Source organism: Doryrhamphus excisus, chromosome 8 (assembly GCF_030265055.1).
Source record: "Doryrhamphus excisus isolate RoL2022-K1 chromosome 8, RoL_Dexc_1.0, whole genome shotgun sequence".
NCBI classification, from domain to species: Eukaryota; Metazoa; Chordata; class Actinopteri; order Syngnathiformes; family Syngnathidae; genus Doryrhamphus; species Doryrhamphus excisus.
The window spans coordinates 17429120-17450339 of record NC_080473.1 but is presented as its reverse complement, the minus strand read 5'-3'; the positions used below and the strand labels follow the sequence as shown (position 1 = coordinate 17450339).

At 39.8% G+C, this 21220-nt stretch overlaps 3 protein-coding genes across 5 annotated transcripts in view; all 3 read right to left on the bottom strand.

The window, feature by feature from the left end:
- hnf1ba (HNF1 homeobox Ba) overlaps positions 1 to 11308 on the bottom strand; it is a 37491-nt gene extending 26183 nt beyond the window's left edge. The window contains exons 1-3 of the mRNA XM_058080410.1: positions 9879 to 11308; positions 9646 to 9771; positions 7579 to 7637 (exon numbers count right to left, since the gene is read on the bottom strand). The gene's annotated coding sequence lies outside the window, so the exon portion shown is untranslated. The remainder of the gene's footprint in view (positions 1 to 7578; positions 7638 to 9645; positions 9772 to 9878) is intronic.
- An 856-nt stretch (positions 11309 to 12164) lies between these two features.
- On the bottom strand, positions 12165 to 15562 carry LOC131134533 (dynein light chain 2, cytoplasmic). Its single transcript, XM_058079923.1, has 3 exons — positions 15394 to 15562; positions 14839 to 14983; positions 12165 to 13349 (listed from the first exon to the last, which is right to left on the bottom strand). The coding sequence occupies exons 2-3, from the start codon at positions 14968 to 14970 to the stop codon at positions 13212 to 13214; spliced, it is 270 nt and encodes an 89-aa protein (XP_057935906.1). The 5' UTR covers positions 14971 to 14983; positions 15394 to 15562; the 3' UTR covers positions 12165 to 13211.
- Positions 15563 to 16200: 638 nt separating this feature from the next.
- On the bottom strand, positions 16201 to 20650 carry LOC131134769 (serine/arginine-rich splicing factor 1). 3 transcript variants are annotated; one of them, XR_009131469.1, is made up of 5 exons: positions 20218 to 20647; positions 19705 to 19886; positions 17713 to 17885; positions 16875 to 17547; positions 16202 to 16520 (listed from the first exon to the last, which is right to left on the bottom strand). XR_009131469.1 is itself a non-coding variant. In XM_058080361.1 (4 exons), exons 1-4 carry the CDS (start codon positions 20403 to 20405, stop codon positions 17350 to 17352), a joined length of 741 nt encoding a protein of 246 aa, XP_057936344.1. In that variant the 5' UTR covers positions 20406 to 20647; the 3' UTR covers positions 16201 to 17349. The 3 variants fall into 3 exon arrangements, 2 of the variants coding, with proteins under 2 accessions (XP_057936344.1, XP_057936345.1); XM_058080361.1 differs by having other exon boundaries at positions 16201 to 17547; XM_058080362.1 differs by lacking the exon at positions 16202 to 16520 and having other exon boundaries at positions 17376 to 17594; positions 20218 to 20650.
- Between the last annotated feature and the right edge of the window lie 570 nt (positions 20651 to 21220).

Here is a 21220-nt window from a genome sequence, read left to right as displayed (position 1 = left end):
GAGACGTGCAAGTCCAAGTCAGGTCTCAAGCCAGCACAAGACAGGTCAAGTCAAGTCCAAAGTCATGGCTTCAAATATTCCCGACCTTACAAGTCATAAGCACTGCTTGGTGTCTCCCGAATCTTCTCTTTCGGGTTTTCCCTTCAGGGGTCGCCACAGCAAATCAATCTCCTCCATCCAACCCTGTCTTCTGCATCTGTCTCTCTCACACCAACTACCCTCATGTCCTCCTTCACTACATCCATAAACCTCCTCTTTGGTCTTCCTCTACGCCTCCTACCTGGCAGCATCCTTCTACCAATATATTCACTATCTCTCCTCTGGACATGTCCCAACCATCTCAGTCTGGCCTCTCTGACTTTATCTCCAAGGCCTCTAACATGTAATGTCCCTCTGATGTACTCCTTCCTAATCCTATCCATCTTGGTCACTCCCAAAATGAGAACCTCAGCATCTTTGCTACCTCCAGTCCCGAATCAAATGCCATTTTAGCAATGTAGCAACAATCTACTACATTTGATAATACTTGTGAATGAATACTTAGTTGCAGAAAAAGAGTGCTGACACTCTTAAAATGTTTGTTAATTTATTTGTATACTTAAATAATGTATTAGCATTTAAAAAGAAAAATCGCACGGTGACATCAGATATGAAGCTAAATGCAAGCACATCATATAGGCTTGGAGCGTTTACAGGTGTAGAAACAAGCATAAGAGTGATTAGGCCTCGCCTGGCTGACACCGCCTCCCCCCACCTCAAAATGCTGCCACTCTCTCTCTCCTGCTGGCCGCTGGTCAATATTGACTCAGGGATGGAAGCAACAGCAGAGAGCCACCATCTCTATGGCGTCAGGTGACAAAAGCAAGACAACTCAACTTGCACGACATGATGAAAAAATATTCACATTTACTCATACTGTAAGGCGTGTTTGTTTTCCTACTTTAAACACTAGAGCAGCTTCGGCTCATTATTCATTGCCCTAAAACACATCATACCAGACACAATATTAGGTACCTATACGATCAAATGAGCTGTAAATTATGCTAATTTTTAAGTAAACTACCTGTACGGATATGCGCCATTGGTTATATACTAGTGACTGTTACACTAATACCATTTCCATGACAGTGGCACACTTTGCATACTTGTGGTGACACCAATGACACACACCTCTTTTGTTTTAAGGAAGGGGTATCCAAAGTGCAGCCCGGATGCTATTTGCAGTCCACAGTTAGACTGGAGAAATCAAATTGCATAACTGACTCGTATATTAACGAATCTACAGTGATATTATTATTATTATTGTAGCAGCTAACATGAAAAATTATATTTATTTGGCGGACTAACATGACGCCTCGCTAACCACTCGACTCAGCATCATTCACAGATAGAAGAGTGGATACTCTCAATTTTGCTACAAAGACTCAACAAGATGCTAGTTTGCCGTCAGTATGTGTTATCTGAGGACTGGAGCACAGGTCTTGTGCTGGAAGACACAGCCATCCCAATGAGAGCGGACATCATAAGTGTTGTCGCTTTATTTATGCTGCTGTTGAGCATAAGTATGTGTATCAATGCATCTAGGAAAGAAGTATCATCAAAATATGGCAGGATAGCGCAACTATTACATGTTATCATCAGTGTACGTGTTAATGCATGATCACAGCATGTGCTGTGTATCAAATCATGCAATGTTGTAGAGGTTTTCTTTTTAGATGGCTTCATAATTAAAATAAGTGTGTCCCATTGGCATGCATTGTTAGCTAGCTCATATTAACTTGTTTTCTTGTGTTGTAATGCACAGAAAAGGGAAAGAAATATGTGTTCATGATTTACATAATGATTGTGAATAATGGGAAAAATTTAAAAAAGTGCATACAAAATGTATATGAAAATATAAAATGATTAAATATCAAATGTCAAATATCAAACATGCCTGTTTTAAGGTGAAGGAATGGAAATTCACAGAAGGGAGATGGTGGCGCTTTCTGATATGTTGGACTCACTGCCGCCACCTTGTGACCATTGGCTCAAACATCACTGGGTTGGTAAGACTGCTGAGGATGATGCATAGAAAATAGGAATAATAATGAAATAAGAATATTGTATTACAAAGATACAGTATCAGCAATGTATTACTTGAACAATATGCTTATTATTGTGGTTATAGTTACTTATACTAACATTTTGAGAATCTTTTTCTCGGTACGCTGATGAGAGGTTGACTTTGGGACCGGTCCTGATGTGGGATGACAACAGCAAGCCCCCCCCCGGGTCAACACTTTGTGTGATTTGGTGGTTTCAACCTCTACTCACCCCACCTCCCTCTCGCCAGCTTGTGTTTTTCTTTCTCCAAATTCAAAAGTCATTACTTGCTCGGCTTCCTCTGCCACTAAACGGCGGGTTCACAGCGAGCTCATTAATGCGCAGACACGCACACCTGCCGTTAGCAGGCCAGGAGAGCTGGAATGTTCTGACTGAAACGCGGCAGAACAAACATGGCAGCTGCCGAGGCCTGCAACACAAAGATGGATGCAAAAGCCCAATACATGCACAGTGTGTCAACTGCAATGGAACCACTTGGGACCCCACATTTGCCTTTAGTGTTGTGTTGCTTCTGCATGTCTCTGTGTGCTGCCTCGTGTTGACTCGTGTTGATTTGGTAACAAGATGCCCTCCTACAACATGAAACTAAAGATGGAGGATAGAAGAAATTGCCATTTCTCTCATTTTCTTCATAAATGAATATTGTCCTTTATCAGCTGATGTGAATTTGAATTATTTGCATTCACTTAGTTCTACAATTATCCTTTCAAATGCTTTGAATCCCTTTCTAATAGGGCTAATTGCTAAAAAAAAAAAAAAAAACATGAATATATTACACATTTGAAAGTTTTTTCTATTTTCTATGCCACTTATCCTCACTAGGGGGTATGCTGGAGCCTATCCCAGCTCACTTTGGCCAAGAGGCGGGGTCACCAGCCAATCGGAATAAATATTTATTTATATTAAATATTATTATATATTTATATAATATATTACATGAATATTTTATAAATATATTTATTAAAATGTACATAATATATATATATATATTAAAAACATATTTTATATTTTAAAACATATATATAAATATATTTTATTTACATAAATATTTATTTATTTTAGTAATTTATTTAATAAATATGCTATTTATTTTGTATAAATATTAATATTTTTTTTTTTTTTTAAGTTTATCATTTTGACTTCAGTATCATAAAATAGAGTTACTATAATAATAATTTTATTTCTATTATTATTAATAGTATTTTTTTTTCTTGTAACGCTCTCTTAGTTTTGTTTTGATAATTTCTTCTTATACTTTTCTGTAATTATCACGACTATATATATAGAGAGAGAGATTTTTTAATGATATACCGGTACATTTATTACATAATCTTCCACATAGTATGCATCAAAGAAGCCCATTACACACAAATTATTCTAAATTCATTTCCAAAGTTAGTTATTTTTAAAGAAGCGATATTGGATCGCTTTTGTTTGTAAGTAAAGTCATCAGTGTTACGTTAAAATGGTCATAAACGTAAACTCCACAAACTGAAGTGGCTGTCACAAAGCTATCGTCAAGACATGGAGTTTAAAGACACTTAAATTTACGAGTAAAAGGTCTCTCGCCTCCGACTTTTATTTTGGCCATAAAGGCACCAATAACAAGAAAATGTGACAGTAGCTCCAACGACCTTTAGTGTCAAGATTATTTTTTCTGTCAGCAATTTATTTGCCCGCACTGACAGACGCAGTAGCAGGTTATCTGTCCCGGGCCGGCTCTTTTTTTTATTCCTTTCTTTCTTTTGGCGTTAACAGTTAATATATAACCTGGTGTGCAAGGAATCAGCACATTTCCTTCTGCCTGTATACGTGGATCGATGCTGGCGTGGCGAGCCAGATAAATGGGATCATTGTCAAGAGTTCGACACTGACACAACCGGATAATTCGAGATTGTACAACTCAAGATCCATGAAGTCATGCCAGGCAGGTCTGGTACCACAGACAGTGAATATATATATCTATATATCATGATTATTTAGCTGCAGATAGTCATGTGAAAATATTAGGACACCCCATGGTTGGTGTGAGCCATAATAATACCAAAGGCTACTGTTGGGGCCATAAACCACGATAAGCTAAAACTCAACTCTGAACCTCCCACCTCACTGCCCGTCCTTCACACATCTGTCTGCCTGCCACTGAGGTCCGCAAGGGAACACATTTACTGTGACACACACCAACAGGAGTTTTATTCACATCTTAAGTGGCTTATTTACTTTTACCATGTCCACTACATTGGGTAATACGAGTCTAAAGCCATTTGAAGCCGCTATTATTATACATGAATGAGGTAATGGCCACCACAAGAAGTACACTGTCCAGAAAAAGTCTGTTATCTTATGTCTAAAATGTCTTATTTTCTGATTATATCTACTATATTGGTAATACATGTCTTTTTATAGGTGACGATATGGGTGTTATATTGTGTCTCGAGGGCAATATTGCATCAGACTTCATGGCAAGTTGTGTACAATTTGATCAAGATTGGTTAAAAAACATGGCCGCCATCAATCAAATCAGACGGGACTCGGCAACTAAATATAAGCCAAAAGGAGCAGTGAACATTTGTGTAATGATGATAAAACTTTGAGTACTGAATATGCGTATTGCATGCATGCTAGCATGTTTTGTCGTGGACTTTAATCCTTTCATCCCCTTGAAAACTACTTACTTTTTGGTTGTGTTGATTTAAGGCAGCTTTGGAACGATTAAGATCCTGGCCGCATGCCACCTAATGTGGAAGCCAAAGTTATCTATTATTTCATGAGTAAAGACAAACGCTTCACACTCAGTCAACCATGACGTCTGTCTTGTCCCCATGTGATTGCTTAAGGTACCTCCTGTTACTTCACTGCCGTCTGACACGACTCTCTAATCCGGTCCACCGCAGCAGCCACCCCCCCACCCCACCCCAATAATGATATTGATATCCGTTGTAAGGTGCAAACTGCTGAGTCAGCATAATGAGCTAATTGTTGAGTAGCAGCATTTTAAAACACATGTAGAGGTAGATAAAGCTGCTGGATGCTGGCTGATACTTCAAATGCAGCTACTGCCATCTTGCGGGGTTAATGAAAAAGTACATTGAGAGGTTGCCTACAGCCACAGCTGTCAATAGCGATGTTTTTTTTAACCTAGCGCTTATTAGACACCCAACTTTTGTGAACTTGAACAGACGCATTGACTGGAATATGTATCGTTTCCGTTGATATATTTTTGATATCTATTTATCAGTAGGAATGACATTTTTGCAATCGTATGGTGATGTTTCAATGCACTTGGAGTTTAAAAAAAACCCTAACATCTAACATTTAATATTAGCGATGTCCGATTTTTGCTTTTTTGCAGAAAACCGATACTGTCCAATTCTCAATTTCCGATACCGGCTATGAGCCGATACCGATATGTGTAACACGACATACCTCCTGTGGCGGAATGAACATGAATGTGTTGTATACAGCATTTTTTAATATCGGTTTTCATGATCTGGAAAAAATCTGCTTCCGATATCAACCTATATCACATTTTTATGCTGATATCAACCCGATAACTGATAACTGATGATAATTATCGGCCATCCTTATTGAATCTATTTTTGTAGAATTTCTTTGAACATGCAGAAAGTTTCACAGATGGTATGCTGAAAGAATAAATAACCACATCTGTCTCTGTTGGTTAGCTATTGTCCAGAAAAGTGTCTCTGTCACTCTTTAAGCTTACTCTACAGCATCATCGCATGTTCAAAGTTCAGGTCAGCATCAGTTTGGGGTGGGCGGGGGGGTGGGGGGGGGGGGTGAGAGATGCGACAAGTGACATCTTGCAAGGAGCTACAGTATGAGGAAAGAGAACAGTCAGAGTGTGAGGGACGACACGATGTGGTTGACTTTGGCCTATTATCAAAAAATATGCATATTTAAGCACATTTGACACGTGTTCACCTAAATGAAGCATTTTTAACCATTTAGAGATGGCTGAATAAGCAAATATACAAAAATATGTAGTATCCTACTATGGTCCCTAGGTATGAGTAATGTTACGTTGATTTACATGAGACAATAGCCACCAGAGGAAGTACTCAACAGAAACCACAAGTAAACAAGAAACAACAAGGAACTCTCCCAGTGCTAAGATGTATGAGTCTATATTACATTATCTTATTTACTGTATATATCATATATGCCTTTTTTACCCTCTTATTACAGTATGTTTGCTATATATTGGGTAATACAACTGTAAAGGTTTCAGGTCTTAAATTGCTTATTTTCAGTCATAATGTCTACTATAATGGGTATAAAGGTGACTATAGGGGTGCTATTTCATATCTAGAGGGCTCTAATATGGTTAAACCACATATTTAGAAGGTCATAAATGTGAAAATATTAAATTTATGAATAAGTAATCCTACTTTGCGACTGACTTATAGGCCTTATGAGTAAGGAATTGTTCTTATTACTACTTCATTAAATTTTTGTGTTTAATCTTTTAAGGACTATTTTCTATTTGCCCTTCATGTGTTCCTTGTACAATGGGAGTGGCTTAGGTGTAATATAACTAAAAATCATTTATTATGCATGTATGTGTTGTCTAAATAAAAGTGGATATGTGGAACTCACAATGTAAGTCCTATTGCGGAAGCACGGTTTTCTGCATTTAAGCATGCTCGTAAATTCCATAAAATATACCTTCACTAAAAACATGAATTCAACTTAAAAGTTAAAACACAGACCGACACATAGCAATTTTCCTGAGAACTACCTCTCGCCCCCCCCCACCCTTTCCTCTAGTGGACTCTGTCCTTCTGCTGTCTCCACGCTCCTCTGCTCAGCCCTAAAATGAATTCATCTGCACATCTCCGTCCATCCAACAGCACATTAACCCCGAGCACAGGAGGCATCCTATTGGAAAAAAATGTCCCTGCTGTACGGCTCGGTAGTGAAACATCACTTTGACCCTACGTGGCCCCTCCCCTCCCCACTCCATTCCCACCCTCACTCCACTTATTTAAGAATCTATCAACTAAAACATATATAATTATATATACTGTATGCTTAAAAAAACAAGTGTTTTCTTGCTTTCTTAGCATGAGTTGCTATGCATTAGATGGGGGCGGGGGGGGGGGGGGGGGTCGTTGGGGAGGGTCATGCAACACTGGCTGCTTTCTGGAGGACAGAGAAACTGTAATTGGGGACCATTAGCGCTTGCCTCGGACTAGTCATGCAGAGCCAAGCTTGGTGATTGAGACATAGTGACTGCACAGTCCCACTGCCTGTGCCCATGGCCCCCTACCTGGCTGACTTAGCCCTTGCGTGACCCCCCAGCACATACCTCCCTGCGTCCTTTGCTTGTGGTATTGTCTTTAAATAGACCTTGACTAGAGTCAGGGACAGACTAAAAAGCAATCAAATAAAAAAGTCACTTTTATGGCAGCGTTAAATTCTGTGGGGGCTAATCTTTACGTCATCACTTACCTGTCTGATAGCACCTGCACCGCTTCGTCCCAATAGCACACCTTGAGCCGGAGCATCCTCTACAAAATGAAATAAATAGCTTTTGTCATTGAGTCAATGACATTTAAGCTAGAAATCCCAACAAATAAACAAAAGGAGAGAAGAATCCAAATTGGTAAAAAATTAGCTCGGTTGTTATCAACTAACTCTCTTATGTTTATTTTGACAAAAAAAAAACATGCAAAATTACAAGACTAAGGTAATAATGACTGTAATAATAATGGTATAATTGTAATAATAATAATAATAGTAATAAAGTTGTATGCACAAATGACAAAAATGGTCCTATCATGCAATGTTAAAAAAATACCTGGATCCAGACGGTGATCCAGATCACCACCCCCCCCCCCCCCAAATTGAATCAGTTCTTCAATCATCCTATTTCTAACAATTCCAGAGAATTTCAACCAAATCCATTCAGAACTTTTCAAGTTATTTTGAAGCAAACAAGCAAACAAATAAACCCCTGCAAAGACATAGCTTCCGTGCTGCGCTTTGCATGGGTAAATATATTATTTTGCTTAAAAATCTGTTGAAAATTTAATTTTTTTTGCCATTTTTGTGTATGAATGACAAAATCACAAAACCATTCAATGAACTTGAAAACGGTATCGGTATCAGCAATACTGGGCTCTGTATTTACTTGGTGTTGGATTAATACCAACATTTGCAGTATCGCCCATACCAACGAAGCTAGACTGATTAGCATAACTAAAGCGGAAAACAAACATATGAAAAATTAAGCCCATGAATCGAAAATCCAAGTTGAACGAAAAATAAGGAATACGCAATATTATGCCAAATGAACTCTCAATGAAACTTTTAGCGAAAGGCCAAAGTAAATAAAAGGCAAATAGCTAAATAGCTAACAGTTTTAAATAAAAATGCAAAAAAGCCTGCAAAACCCAAAACCTTTACATGTGCATTTGCAGACTTCCTGATTCAGGGAGGATGGCATTGGAGAACATGATTGTACCATTTTTCATTCTATGGAGCATAAAGAGGGAAACTACATTCATCAAAAGTGGTTTACTTTCATTGACTTCATGCTTGGAGACCAACATTTTCTTTTAATATTATGACGTTATTCCATTTTTTTTTCCTAAAAACGATAGCCAGGGATTGTCGGAGTGGTGAAAATAGTTCATTTGTGGCCCAGTCGAGGGGGAAACAACAAAAGAGATTCAAAGAATTGTTTTTGTTTTGTCTGTCTGTAGGCTACTTCTTTACTCATGGTGGAGGACATGAGACGATTGGACTACACCATTATTGGATTTGGGCCTGGTAAGAATGGTTCATTTGTGACTAAATGGAGGAGAAAAAATCGTCAACAAAAGTGAATAGATCTCTGAGTGTTTTTGTGTTTGCCATGTCTGTACTGTCCTTCCTGGTTCATGGAGGTTAACATGGACTGTACCATTTTTTGGACTCCTGGGGGTGGGGACTGAGAATGTTTATTTTGTGACCCAATGGAGGAAAAAAATCTGACAAAAGTGAAAATATGTTGGATGGCTGACAGACTACTTCCTGGTTCATGTAGAATGACTTACGACAACTGGACTGCACCATTTTGGTACAGCAAAACAAGACAAGATTCCACCTGTCGCATCAAAGGTTTGAGAGTATGGCTCCATCCAACTAGAAACTAAATATCAATGTGCATTTTTATCCAGATTTGCACCAACACCACCGTAATATGGCATTGAACTGTGTTAATATAGTTTTTGCATTCACGTTGCTGTTGCACTTTCTGCAGCAAGTCAGTTTTAAGCACGGCTCTCATAAAGAGCCGGCCCACTTTATGGCTCTGTTGCCCAACATCACATGCCTCCAGTGCTGGGATATGATTTCAGATAAGAAAGTCAGCCAAACATGAAGCACGCTTCTCCTGCGAAGGCTGCTGAAAACATGAAGCACCGCACGCAGAAGAAAGTCACTTCATGAAAGGACAACGCACGTTTGTAGAATATGAAAGACGGCCTCATTGCAGTCCAGATTTCATAAATATCTTTATGATAAGCTGATTACCTTATCCTTGACAGCAGCACAGAGCGAAGGCAGTAAAGATGCAGGATTATGAGATGATGGTCCATAAAGGGTTTGCTGCAGATAAGATGCTTTGTGGCACTGGAGGGCGGGCAGGAAGAATGGACGCTTTGGGGTCAACACACACAAAAAACCCACACACATTTTCATTAGCACAACGCTAAAAACACACAAGATGCGGTACTTATGTGCTGACATGAAATGAAACTACCTACCGTGGCAATGAGTGATGTGTGTTTCCAGTAGTATCAGCGCTAGACGAGACCATAAAAACATGGCGGCCCATGAAAGGAAGACAACCTTTGACCCCCTTAGTCATGCAGGATGTTTGCAACAAACACATTTTACATACAGTCCAACACCCCTCAAGGCAGACAATGTCAGGAAAAGATGCTCAAAACGTGAGATGGTCGCATTTTGCATGCAATTTTCTTTTTTTCTATTTTTCTACCACGGTTTAAACATTGCATGTACAGCTATAAAGCTTTTAAAAAGGCCATAGTTTAATTGTGATTAATTATCTGGGAATTTTTATTTTTTTTACATATTTTGACTGCTGCTTTCAGTGTCTCTGTAACTTCACATCAATCCAAGAGTCCCAATCTAAATACCCCCACTCACTGCCTGCCGAGGGTCTTTCTAATCTCCTGAATGGCTCCATTAATGAGCCTAATGGCATGTGAGCGATACCACACCTGAGCGAAACCGAGCGGGGTGAGTGCTTCGCCAACTTCCTGCATCGCAATGCAAAAACAACAAAAAAAAGCTTCATGACAGAGAGGAAACCACTAGAACAAACTGCTCTCAGGTGCAGCAAAGCAGACCGGGCAAAACCATCATTTATGAAGCCTGTCACCCTTGGTTGCCCTACGCAAGGACAAAGGCTAAAGTTTGTGCATGCAAAACACACTCTCTTCACCTATCTTCACAGACAACATCATCATAAAGTATTAACTTCTAAGTGCATGCTTTTGCTGTAATAATAGGTTTTAGATTGTTTTTATTTAAAGTAAGACTTTAAATGGAGTGCATTTTATGTATCATGGCAGCACAACATTGATTCCCAAATTAAAGCTATCACCAAGTGGAAGTTGTTTATTCATACCTATATATATATATATATTGTTGTCTTACTGTGGTGGGTAGGCACTGTAGCAAGTTTGAAGGTCACTTGTGTCACAAAAACATCACTGCGCTTGCAAACCATGCCATCTAGGTTAGAAAAGGTTGCCCTCTAGTGACCAAAAAACTGAACTGCACGCAAAACAATACAATGTTGATTGGCTACGAAAATCGTCTACAGTACGCCACATTTAAAACCCAAGTGAGTTATATAAAGTGCATACTATGCAGTTGAGAAATACTGTATTTTACTGGTACACAACAGTACAAGTCCCTTGAAATATACACATGCTAACCATAATGAAGCTAACAGGTTCATTTCCACCACACAGCCGAGCAAGGCTACACTTGTTGACGCCCTTTTCCTTCATCTCTACCCTTTCTTTTTCACTTTGTTTTACTAGCCATTATGATACATGCCTGTCCTGGGGGAAAAAGTGACAAATCTGGTCTTGTGGGCCGTCGATTAGAGCAATTAATCACTTAGCAGTGTGCCGAGGACGTATTTACAAGGCAATGTTTCCAGTTTCTAAACACCATCGTGGCGGCCAAACCCGCGCAGGGTGTACTACGGAAGTACCTCTCGAGTCAATCCTACTGACAATTTTATTCTATTGTCCTTGTCGACTGACAGGCAACAGTTGCAGCTAAGAAGCACTTTTATCTCCTGGTGCCTCTAAGGCAAGGTGTCCAAAGTACTGTTACTGTTACTCAGGACAGTCAATTAAACAGGAAAACAAAAAGGAAAATAATAATTATAATAATAATAATTAATAAATAATTTAAGAAAACAGCAGTAATTTTATGGGAATTATGCCAGAATATTTACATATTTTGTTATCCTCTGCAAGGTTTTCTACAAATGTTTGCCTTCAGAAGTCTATAAATTGGCAAAAGAGATAATTTAGATATTCTGCTATGCTAGGTCCAGTAAGGCTACAGCTAACTGTAGGTCACAACTAGATGTGTCCGTCCCATTTTCCCATTTTTGTCATTCCCCAAATTGCTGCATTTCTTTTTTTGTTCATGGAGAACATAGTTGTGACCATAAAGGAGCAAGATCTCGACATGCTTGGAGGATGAGCCGCATATGTGGTGGACGTGTGTATGGAGTCCGCAAGCATGATATATGAAAAAAATGGACATTTTACCCAAACCTGACAGCAGCAAAACATACAAAAGGCACACGGCGGCCTGTACGGATGGCGCATGAAGATGTACAAAGTGCAAAAAGTATAGTGTGCAGCTGCCCTATAAGGAATTCACCACTCAATCCAAATGGCCAAAAATGAGCATAAATCCCCTTTAAGGTAAATGTTGCTACAGTACATTAGCAAACTAAAGCACAAACAATGATGACACCAAAGACCACGCTCTAGTAAGTCAACAATTATTTTATTATTTTTATGCCATCATTTTGGTTTTATAGCAACATACTGTCTAGTTCTAAAGATGTGCGATTTGAGAGCAATGACAGGCACACGTTTTGTGCAAATTGTAACAGCATCAGAGCAGCTCCAACATGGACGACAACAGCGACAACAACACATGCCGGAGGAAGCAACAATACTGAATTCCTTCAGGAACAGGAAGACTTCCCTTTTAAAAAACAAAAAAAAAACAGCTCGCATGAAAGAATGTGATAGTGTAAGTGTCCCCGGTCGACACGTCTCATCAGCAAGTGGGTTAGGGTCTCTGCTTTAAGAAATATACTAAAGAGAAAAATGCTTTGTCATTCTTGTCAGAAAAATAAAGAGCGACACTACATAAGACCGACCCGGCTAGGCGCAGTGCTAGCTGACGGAAAATGTTTTACCGCAAAATCATCTTTTACAAGCCAAGTTGGATTTGTTCAAAATGTAAAAACTCCATGTGCGTTTTGTTATGCTTTAACCATGCAGAAACATACACTTGTATGCATGGTGGCAAGCCAGCGAGCTAGCTAGCTAGCTATCCAGCGTTAGGACACGACTAAAGATTCAAGCGACTTTCACAGTGACACCTTTAAAAAACAAACAAAAAACGCCATCACTTCACATTGCGGGAAAAAAACACACACACACACAAACTCAGTAGATGCTAAATGAAAAATAATAATCAAAGTTTGTACATCTACCATTATTTTACAACTCAAAATCGGAGCATTGTAAAATGAACTAATTATTATTACAACGGTGCTCCTTTACCATTATTTTAACGCTTTATTAACAACCTAACAAAAATACTCCGGCAATCACCGAAAAAGTAATCTTACACAAAAGTACATACAAAGTAAAAGTATCATCCATGCAACTGTGCAGAAGCCAGTTCAAATCGTAATGTTATGTCGTTATTCAGAGTATGAGGCATCATAGCCTCTGATGCATTTCCTGTGAAGCGAAACAAGAAAAGAAAGGAGGGGAAAAACAACATCCGCGGAAAACATCTCAGCCCGACTTAAAGAGCAAGATGGCCACCTGGCCCAAATAGAAGTAAATGAAATGCTTGGTCTCGTGGGTCACGTAGCTGCCGAAGTTCCTCCCGACGATGCAGTGCCAGGTGGGGTTGTACTTCTTGTCAAATTCCTACAAGGACGACACACATCTTGAGACGATTTCATCATTTTAACTCATTCAATTGTGACTGACATAAACAATACAAAAAGGGTTGTTTTACACCAAAATAATTTACTTGCAAATACAACACTATGAACTAAGTGTGGTTTTTCCACATTTGGAACTAAACAAGGCTGCACGGCCAACAAGTGGTTAGCACGCAGGCGTCACAGCGAGGAGAGCCTAGTTCAATTCCACCCTCGGCCATCTTTGTGTGGAGTTTGCATGTTCTCTCCGTGCATGTGTGGCTTTTCTCCGGGTACTCCGGTTTCCTCCCACATTCCAAAAACATGCTAGGTTAATTGGCGACTCCAAATTGTCCATAGGTATGAATGTGAGTGTGAATGGTTGTTTGTCTATATGTGCCCTGTGATTGGCTGGCCACCAGTCCAGGGTGTACCCTGCCACTCGCCTGAAGACAGCTGGGATAGGCTCCAGCACCCCCGCGACCCTTGTGAGGATAAGCAGTAGAAAATGAATGAATGAATGGAACTAAACTGTGTGTGCATGCATTAATATTTCCCTACAATGCTTAACCTTCTGCACGCTACACACCTCCATGCTCTTCCACTTCCTCCTTGCAAAACATCCATGCTGAACTCTTATCAAACGAAATTGTGCCGCCTTTTTATGGCCAACAACTGCTGTACAAGTGACATCTTTTAGTGTGCAGTTGCGCAAAAAAAAGTATAAGATGTAGAAATACGTCCCTTCACATTTATCAACACATAAATACATCATGGGTATTGAATGAGTTAAGTAATGGAAAACTTAGGTCTTGACATTTTTCTTAATTTGTCTTTTTTCCATTCGGTGCCCTGCAGTATTGTGCACAAACTCTCTAATAAGTCATTTTTCTTGTTTTGTGGATCAAATAAATACAATTAAAAAAAAAGACACATTGTTATGGTGGACAGTGATTGTGTGCAGCTATTTTTTTGGACATGAAAAAAAAATTATTAAAATACTGATTTTAACTAGAATAGTTAAAATAATACTTGTAAATTATTTTTGTAAATTGTAAATTATTATTTTTCATTTATTAATAAATAAATAAAAATTAAAATATATTCATTATATTTTTTAATTTATTAATTAATATTTTCAAATAATATTAATTATTTCAAATAATAAATTTATTAATTAATGTTTCAGTTAATGTACATTTATATCACAATAAGACAGAAATACACACATTTTCTTGTTATATAAAATGGATTATCATTATATTATTAAAAGCGTTACTAAAAGCATTTTTCTCAATGTCTTTGTCAATACCCAAATATAGATAGATAGATTATAAACAATTGTTTGTTTTTTTCTTTAATGGAGCTATGTTTTGAGCAAGCATTTTTTAAGTGTTCATTTTTTTAAAATAAATGTTATTCAGGCTGTCTGGCTCCAGTTGACATTTTGTGGTGACTTGTATATTAAAATGTCTCAATCATGTGTGGTGTACCTTCTTGATGTAGGCAGCAATGTCTTTCTCTATGTTGTACTTCTCCATGGCCTGCGTGGCACAGTCCACCGCGTCCTGCTGCATGTCCTCAGACATATCAGCGTTCTTGATGACGGCCTTCCTGTCGGTCATGATGACGATGATGCTGAGGAGGAAGAAGAGGGAGAGCAGTGACGTAGTGTGCTGAAATCAACACCGCGTGTGACCATTGCAAATGTCAGTCACGCGCAGGATAATTAGCATTGGATGTGCTCAATGATGTAGCATAAATAGGCTCATTATTTATTTTTTAAAGAAACTTATTGTTGTAACGAGTCATCCTCGGCTTGGGTGACTTTGCGATGTATGGCTTGGAAACTTGATACAGGTGGAGAGACAATACTTCGCAAAATCATTTGCACACAGATGCACATTATGAGGCCAGACGTTAAAACAAGCGGGTAAATGGCTCATTGCACACTGACAACACATGAATCACTTTGCAGTAGCTTACATCGAAACAAGTGAGAAACGACAATAATTCCCATTTAATGGCAATAAATAAATGTATCTCACCGTCTTCGTTCAGCTGCAGAAAAATAAAGCTCGTCAAATGTGGCTTTAAAACGGCAAGTTTGCACGATGCTCCGTCTATAATTGCTTTTTAAACATACACACAGTGAGCATGGAGGTACGTTTGCGCTCCACTCTCGACTGCTCCGGTGCCCCGCCCCTCTTGCGTGAGACTGCGTCCTCCCATTGGCCGAGTCACCGCCTCGCCGCGCTGTGCAGGCGTTTTCCTCCTGCTCGTCTATGCCGGCATCTTATTTCCTCCCACAATGCAACACTCGGCGTGGCGTGGAAACAGCTGATAACACACTATTGGCTTTCGAGAAGAGTTTCTAAACATAAAACAGAGACTTTACTCAAAAGCCTGCATTTATGTGCTAGTTTATCCATACACCTTCAGTTTCTAGCTAGCATTTATCTTCAAACTGTAGAGAGTACCAAATGTGGTACACTGACACTTTTTTTATAGCCATACTGTACATGATATAACTGCCATCACCTAGTATCCAAGTACTAGTGACCTAGTATCTGCTGAAATTGAATTCATTGCTTAAATTAACTAGTCTCAAATGCTATAAGTCAAATACCTGCAAGTACAAACCCCATAAGGAGCTGAAACTGCAAACTAGGTGGCACTTGCAAAGCTAATGTTGAGGCTGCATAAAAAGCTTGAGAACCATCGCATAATGCGTAATGAATGGACCAAATGGGCAAAAAAAACAGCATTCTTTGGCTCGTTTTGAGATATTTTTATTGAAAATGCTAGAAGGAAAAGTTAAGCAAAATCAAAATACAAACGAGGTTCCCCATAAGAACCCCAACCCTCCCCAAATTTTGATTCCCTCATACCAGGCATCTACGATTCCATCCTTTGATCCAACTTCCTGGTCCTCTGTTTTTCTCGTCAACTAGTGCCATTATCACTGAAAAACTTAGATAGGCAGGTGGCAGGCTATTAGGAAAAAAAAAAAGTTGCTCTGGGACATCCCGTTAAAATTAGTTCTGCAAATTTGAAAATCCTGGAAAACTGATCCCGTTCCGAGCATCCATCCTTGCCTATCCCTTCCCTAATCGATCCACTCATCCAGCTCCAAGGATTGGGATCCACTGAGCCACTCCTCTCCAATCAAAACCTTGAAATACCAGGAAGAAAATCAGAGGCAAACCGTTAGAATAGAATGTCAAGCTTATGGGCCAAATTTGATGAGCACTCATGTTTTAAAAAAATTGCCAGAGCACAAAAGAATCCCTAATTTAAGAGGGATACTTTTGCGAATTGAGTCAGATTTTTTTTTTTTTACATTTGACAGCAAAGATGTTACACTTACATCACAACACTTGATGCTTTTTCTCTGTGACAGGCCACAGGGGCATGTTAAAATTTGTCATCTATGACAAAATGCAGCACAAGTGGCTTTGCTTAAGTATGACATGCACAACAAAGAAACCTAACAAAACAAAACAAATTTATGGAATATAAAGCATACCATTGCCTTGACCTGCTGTCCTATCCTGACCATACAAATGAAATGTGCTCCACAATGGTTTTATTCCAAATCACTTTAATCCTTCTCTTCAGATGTCTAAAGGAAGACACAAGGTAAAATACAGTTAAAGGTTGGGCTCTTTGTCCAAAACAGCCCTCCCACAAATATTCAATGAGAAGCCTCTTATAAAAAAACAAAAATACACTTGCAAAAACTTTGAGTGTGCCTTACAACTCAATGTTTTTGAAGCTAAGCACATTTTGAAGGAAAAAAGGACGACAAAGGGGGAGAAAGGGAGGAAAAAGGAGGGAGGGGGTACAACTACATACCAAGCTCATCCACATGGACATCGGGACAAAAATTAAAAACCAACAGCTGACATCTGGAGGAACTCATGAGAGGTAAAAACAGTGGAAGGATCACGTCAACAAGGTATATCAAGAAATGGGAGGGACGGAAAAAACATCAGGTTTTTTTAGGAGCGAGATCGAGAACGGCTGTGACGAGGCGAGTAGCGTGGCGATGCTCTGCCGCGGCCTCTGGAATCACTGCGGCTCCTGCTCCGGCTGACACTGCGGCTCCTGCTCCGGCTGCCACGGCTGCGGGAGCGTGATCTTCCGTAACTGGGGCTGCGAGGACCATCTAATTTCACGCGAACGTAAGCCGTCTCTCCCTGGCGGACACAAAAGAACTGGACATTGAAGGGACAACATTCCTTCCCTGGGTTTGTGGACAGTCCATAGAGACGGAAACAAAGGAGCAAGTGTCAAGAGAGTACTCACCTTTGGCACAGCAAAGACACACAATCCATGCCAAGAGACCAAAGCAGTACACATACCTCGTGCGAGCGGAATTTGGAGTTGTCCAGCTTTCGAACGGCATAGGTCATATCTTCTTTGCGCACAAACTCTACAACACCGGTTCCATCTCTGTAAACGTCGGCATAACACACATCGCCCGCTTCACGCATGTGGTCCTTCAAGTCCTGCCAGCTGCCACTCTGAGGGAGACCTAAAATAAAAAAAATTAAAAAAAAGAATTGACACGATTCATTTATTTTGGGTCAATTTTCCCAGTTATGCTTGAATAACACCTGAATAGTCACGACAGTGCACTATATGCTACCATGTCTCCAAAATCACTCAACATGATATGAAGAGACAATAAGGAACAGGGAATGTAAACTAAGCAGATGAAATTCAATACTTCTCTTTTGCAGTGTAATCCTAGATCAATCACAACGGTGCATGGGATGCGACCCCATCTCCAAATATACTCTACATTACTGATAAAGAAAATGAAATGTATATAATTCTGGTGAAGACGCTTGTTTGCAATAACCTACGACAACATGCTCCAAATGAGAAACAGCAACTATTACAATTTTCAGTCCAATGTGAAATGGTATGAAAATAAATAAATTATAGATGGTGTAATTCATCAAATGCCTGTTTTCTTTATACCATAACCGCTTGCTGCCAGGTCAGAAACAATTGCATTTTGCAGCTACAGCCTGTCAGCCACTGATTCTAACTAAAGAACTTCCTCCTGTAATCCCAGGTCACCGTCCTTTAATGCGTGGATAGCATACCTACAAAACAAAACTATATGAACATTATGCACAGCTGACTCAACTGCATTTGTGTAGGTTGGTTAAAACAACTTTCAATTTTACATAAAATAAGGTAACAGTATTCCAACAAAACATTAGGAGACAAAGCAGCTCAGCATCACCCGTGACCCGTGCACTAAGCACCCAATTACCCCAAAATTAGTTCAAAATACGAGGAGGTCCAAAGTAGAACCATGGTCAAAGGGTACATATTGTGAGCAACTCTATTTAAACTAATCTGAGTGCAACTCGTACATTGTGGAAATGTGGTATAGTCATTCAATTGTCAATTACGTTTTTTTGGCCATACATGATGTGGATTGGATTTTTTTTCATGTCCATGTGAATTGTACAGTATTTACAAATGCAACCTGGGCCTCTTTCATTTGTGGATAGAAATCCGATATGTATCTAACAATGCTGCACTGTTTGAACATTCTTGATTATCCAACCTATACATCATCAAAAGGATTGCTTCGCCATGCAAGGGTTGAGGAAAAGTACTTCACAGAAGTAGGAAAAAGCTGTCATCAAAAAATTTGATAGATAAAAGTGTCAGTGAAGTGACACATGACATTCACCCACATGCTCCTCGGAACATCACAACACGTTCCTCGCGCTGCCATTGACAAAAGCCGCTTCCAATTGCCACCTACGTGCTAAGAAATGCCATGTTTACTTCCATATCATTGTGTATGCATGGAACTTCCCAAACACACTGTGTTCACATTACTCACAAATCTTTTAAAAAAGTGATGTCAACTGCAATTACTACCATATACATAAATTACTACAGAGAATTCAATTCAAAAAATCAGAATTGGGCATTATAACCCGCAGTGCAAAATAGTCAGTCTGCTGGCACTGTCAGATCAAAACAACTCAAATCGCATCAGTCTTGCCAACCTGACTGCGATTTTTATAACTTCAAAGTACTGCACAAATACTTTCTCTCCATTCAACAACGTTTTTCATTTCCAAACTAAAAAAAACTCAAAAGATCTCCTGCACTTGGAGTCAGATTACTTGATGTTGAATGTCTACAGACGTTAGGAGTATACTTTCAAGACATTCGCCTTTGAAAAGCTAAAATTAAAACTGCATGTTTTCAGTGTCACCGTAGTGGTGTAATTTGGGGAGCCGGGCACAGCACACAAGTACCACAGCAAGGCAGGAGAACAACGCATGCACCATACTTAAAAGTTACTGTCTTCTTACCGGACACAACAACCCTGTACTCCGAGCGCCTGGACGGAGGACCATAGCGGCCTCTGGGAGCTCCACCGACCCCGCTGAAACTGCCTCTACCGGAGCCTCTGCCGCTCCGAGGGAATTCGACGCGGAGTCTGTAGCCGTCATAGTCGTATCCATCCCGGCCATAAACTGCATCGCCCGCGTCCCTGTTAAAAAAAAAGAACAAACATAAGTCCTGTAAGCTCGAGGGATGTGTCAGTCTATAGAAGACGCTAGTAAGTTAAACGCACATGTTAGCAAGTAGCATGATGTGTGTGTGGGTTTGCCAACACACCTTGACTCATATAGCGAGGCGTTATGCGGGTGGAATGATAAGGAGCTCGTTGGCATACCGCACCAGAGAATATGCAACCACAATCCATACAAAAAAGTGAGCAAAGGGCTCAAGTGTGGTGGCTACTGGATGTTAGCACAGGTGTTAGCCACAAAATGGCGCTACTCGGCTGTAGCTATGCTAAGCTAGTGATAGCATCTTACCTTGGGTCTTCGAACTCAATGAAAGCAAACGGCGGTCCACCTCTCCTGTTTTTCAGGTCTATATCCCGAATGGCCCCGTACTTGTAGAAAACCTCCTCTACGTCTTTCGTGCGAATGTCAGGGGGAAGGTTCCCGACATAGATTCGACAATCGTTGTTCCCTGCCGGGCCTCTCACTACGCCAGACATCGTGGATGAATGGATGGCTCGTCGCTGCTTAAAAACGAACTTAAATGGTCAAACTGTGTGGAAGTGCGATACGATACCACGTTAAAACGAAGCAAAAGGTGGGCGGGTTGACGTGCTCTGTGAGCTGTTTTGTGTGGAGACAAGCTTCGTCTTCACCGTGGCGTCCACACCAGACCTCCCCTTTTCCCTACCTCAGCGAACGTCCTATGGCGCCCCGTCCAGGACAACTTGGCATCCGCGTAACAAAATAGTCCACCGTCTACTGTACTATAGCTAAGGAATCCAATGAATCATGACGTCATGACATGCGTAATGTCTTTACACAGTTAATACAAAAGTAGCTTCCTAGCTGGTAATAGTCACATTTCTTGAATTAAGATACGCTACGTTGTGTGATAGTTGTTGGCATGTGATATGTTGCTGTCTGGATGCTATGCTGGCAAAGTAAGATACCTGTTGTTTTGGAGTGTTATGTTAGAATAGTCACGACAGTGCATGGCATGCTGTAAAAATTAACATAACTGTATACTGCAAAACAGTGTTATGCGAGAATAGTTGTGTGAATAGAAAGTGCACCATACGGTATGTTTCCAAAATTACAAATGACATAAAAAAACATAACCAATGTGTGCTCTGCTACATGATTGATAGCAAATAAACAACACAAACGACTATATGATCAGTGAAACAAGGTGGTAGTTGTTTTGCAATGTTACGCAAGAATAGTCATGATGGTGCACGGTATACTGCTGTCTCCAAAAAAGTAAAGACAAAGTAAAGAACAGAGTATTGTACGTATGTTGTTGTTGTTTCTT

Bases quoted from the DNA above. Each gene is read 5' to 3' on its own strand.
- LOC131134533 (XM_058079923.1), bottom strand. From the start codon at position 14,970: ATGACCGACAGGAAGGCCGTCATCAAGAACGCTGATATGTCTGAGGAC. The intron at 13,350-14,838 runs GTACACCACACA...TCGTCCTTGTAG, and splicing joins TTGCTGCCTACATCAAGAAG to GAATTTGACAAGAAGTACAA.
- LOC131134769 (XM_058080361.1), bottom strand. From the start codon at position 20,405: ATGTCTGGCGTAGTGAGAGGCCCGGCAGGGAACAACGATTGTCGAATC. The intron at 17,886-19,704 runs GTAAGAAGACAG...TTTTTATTTTAG, and splicing joins GTACAGGGTTGTTGTGTCCG to GTCTCCCTCAGAGTGGCAGC. The intron at 17,548-17,712 runs GTATGTGTACTG...TGTGTCCGCCAG, and splicing joins CCAAATTCCGCTCGCACGAG to GGAGAGACGGCTTACGTTCG.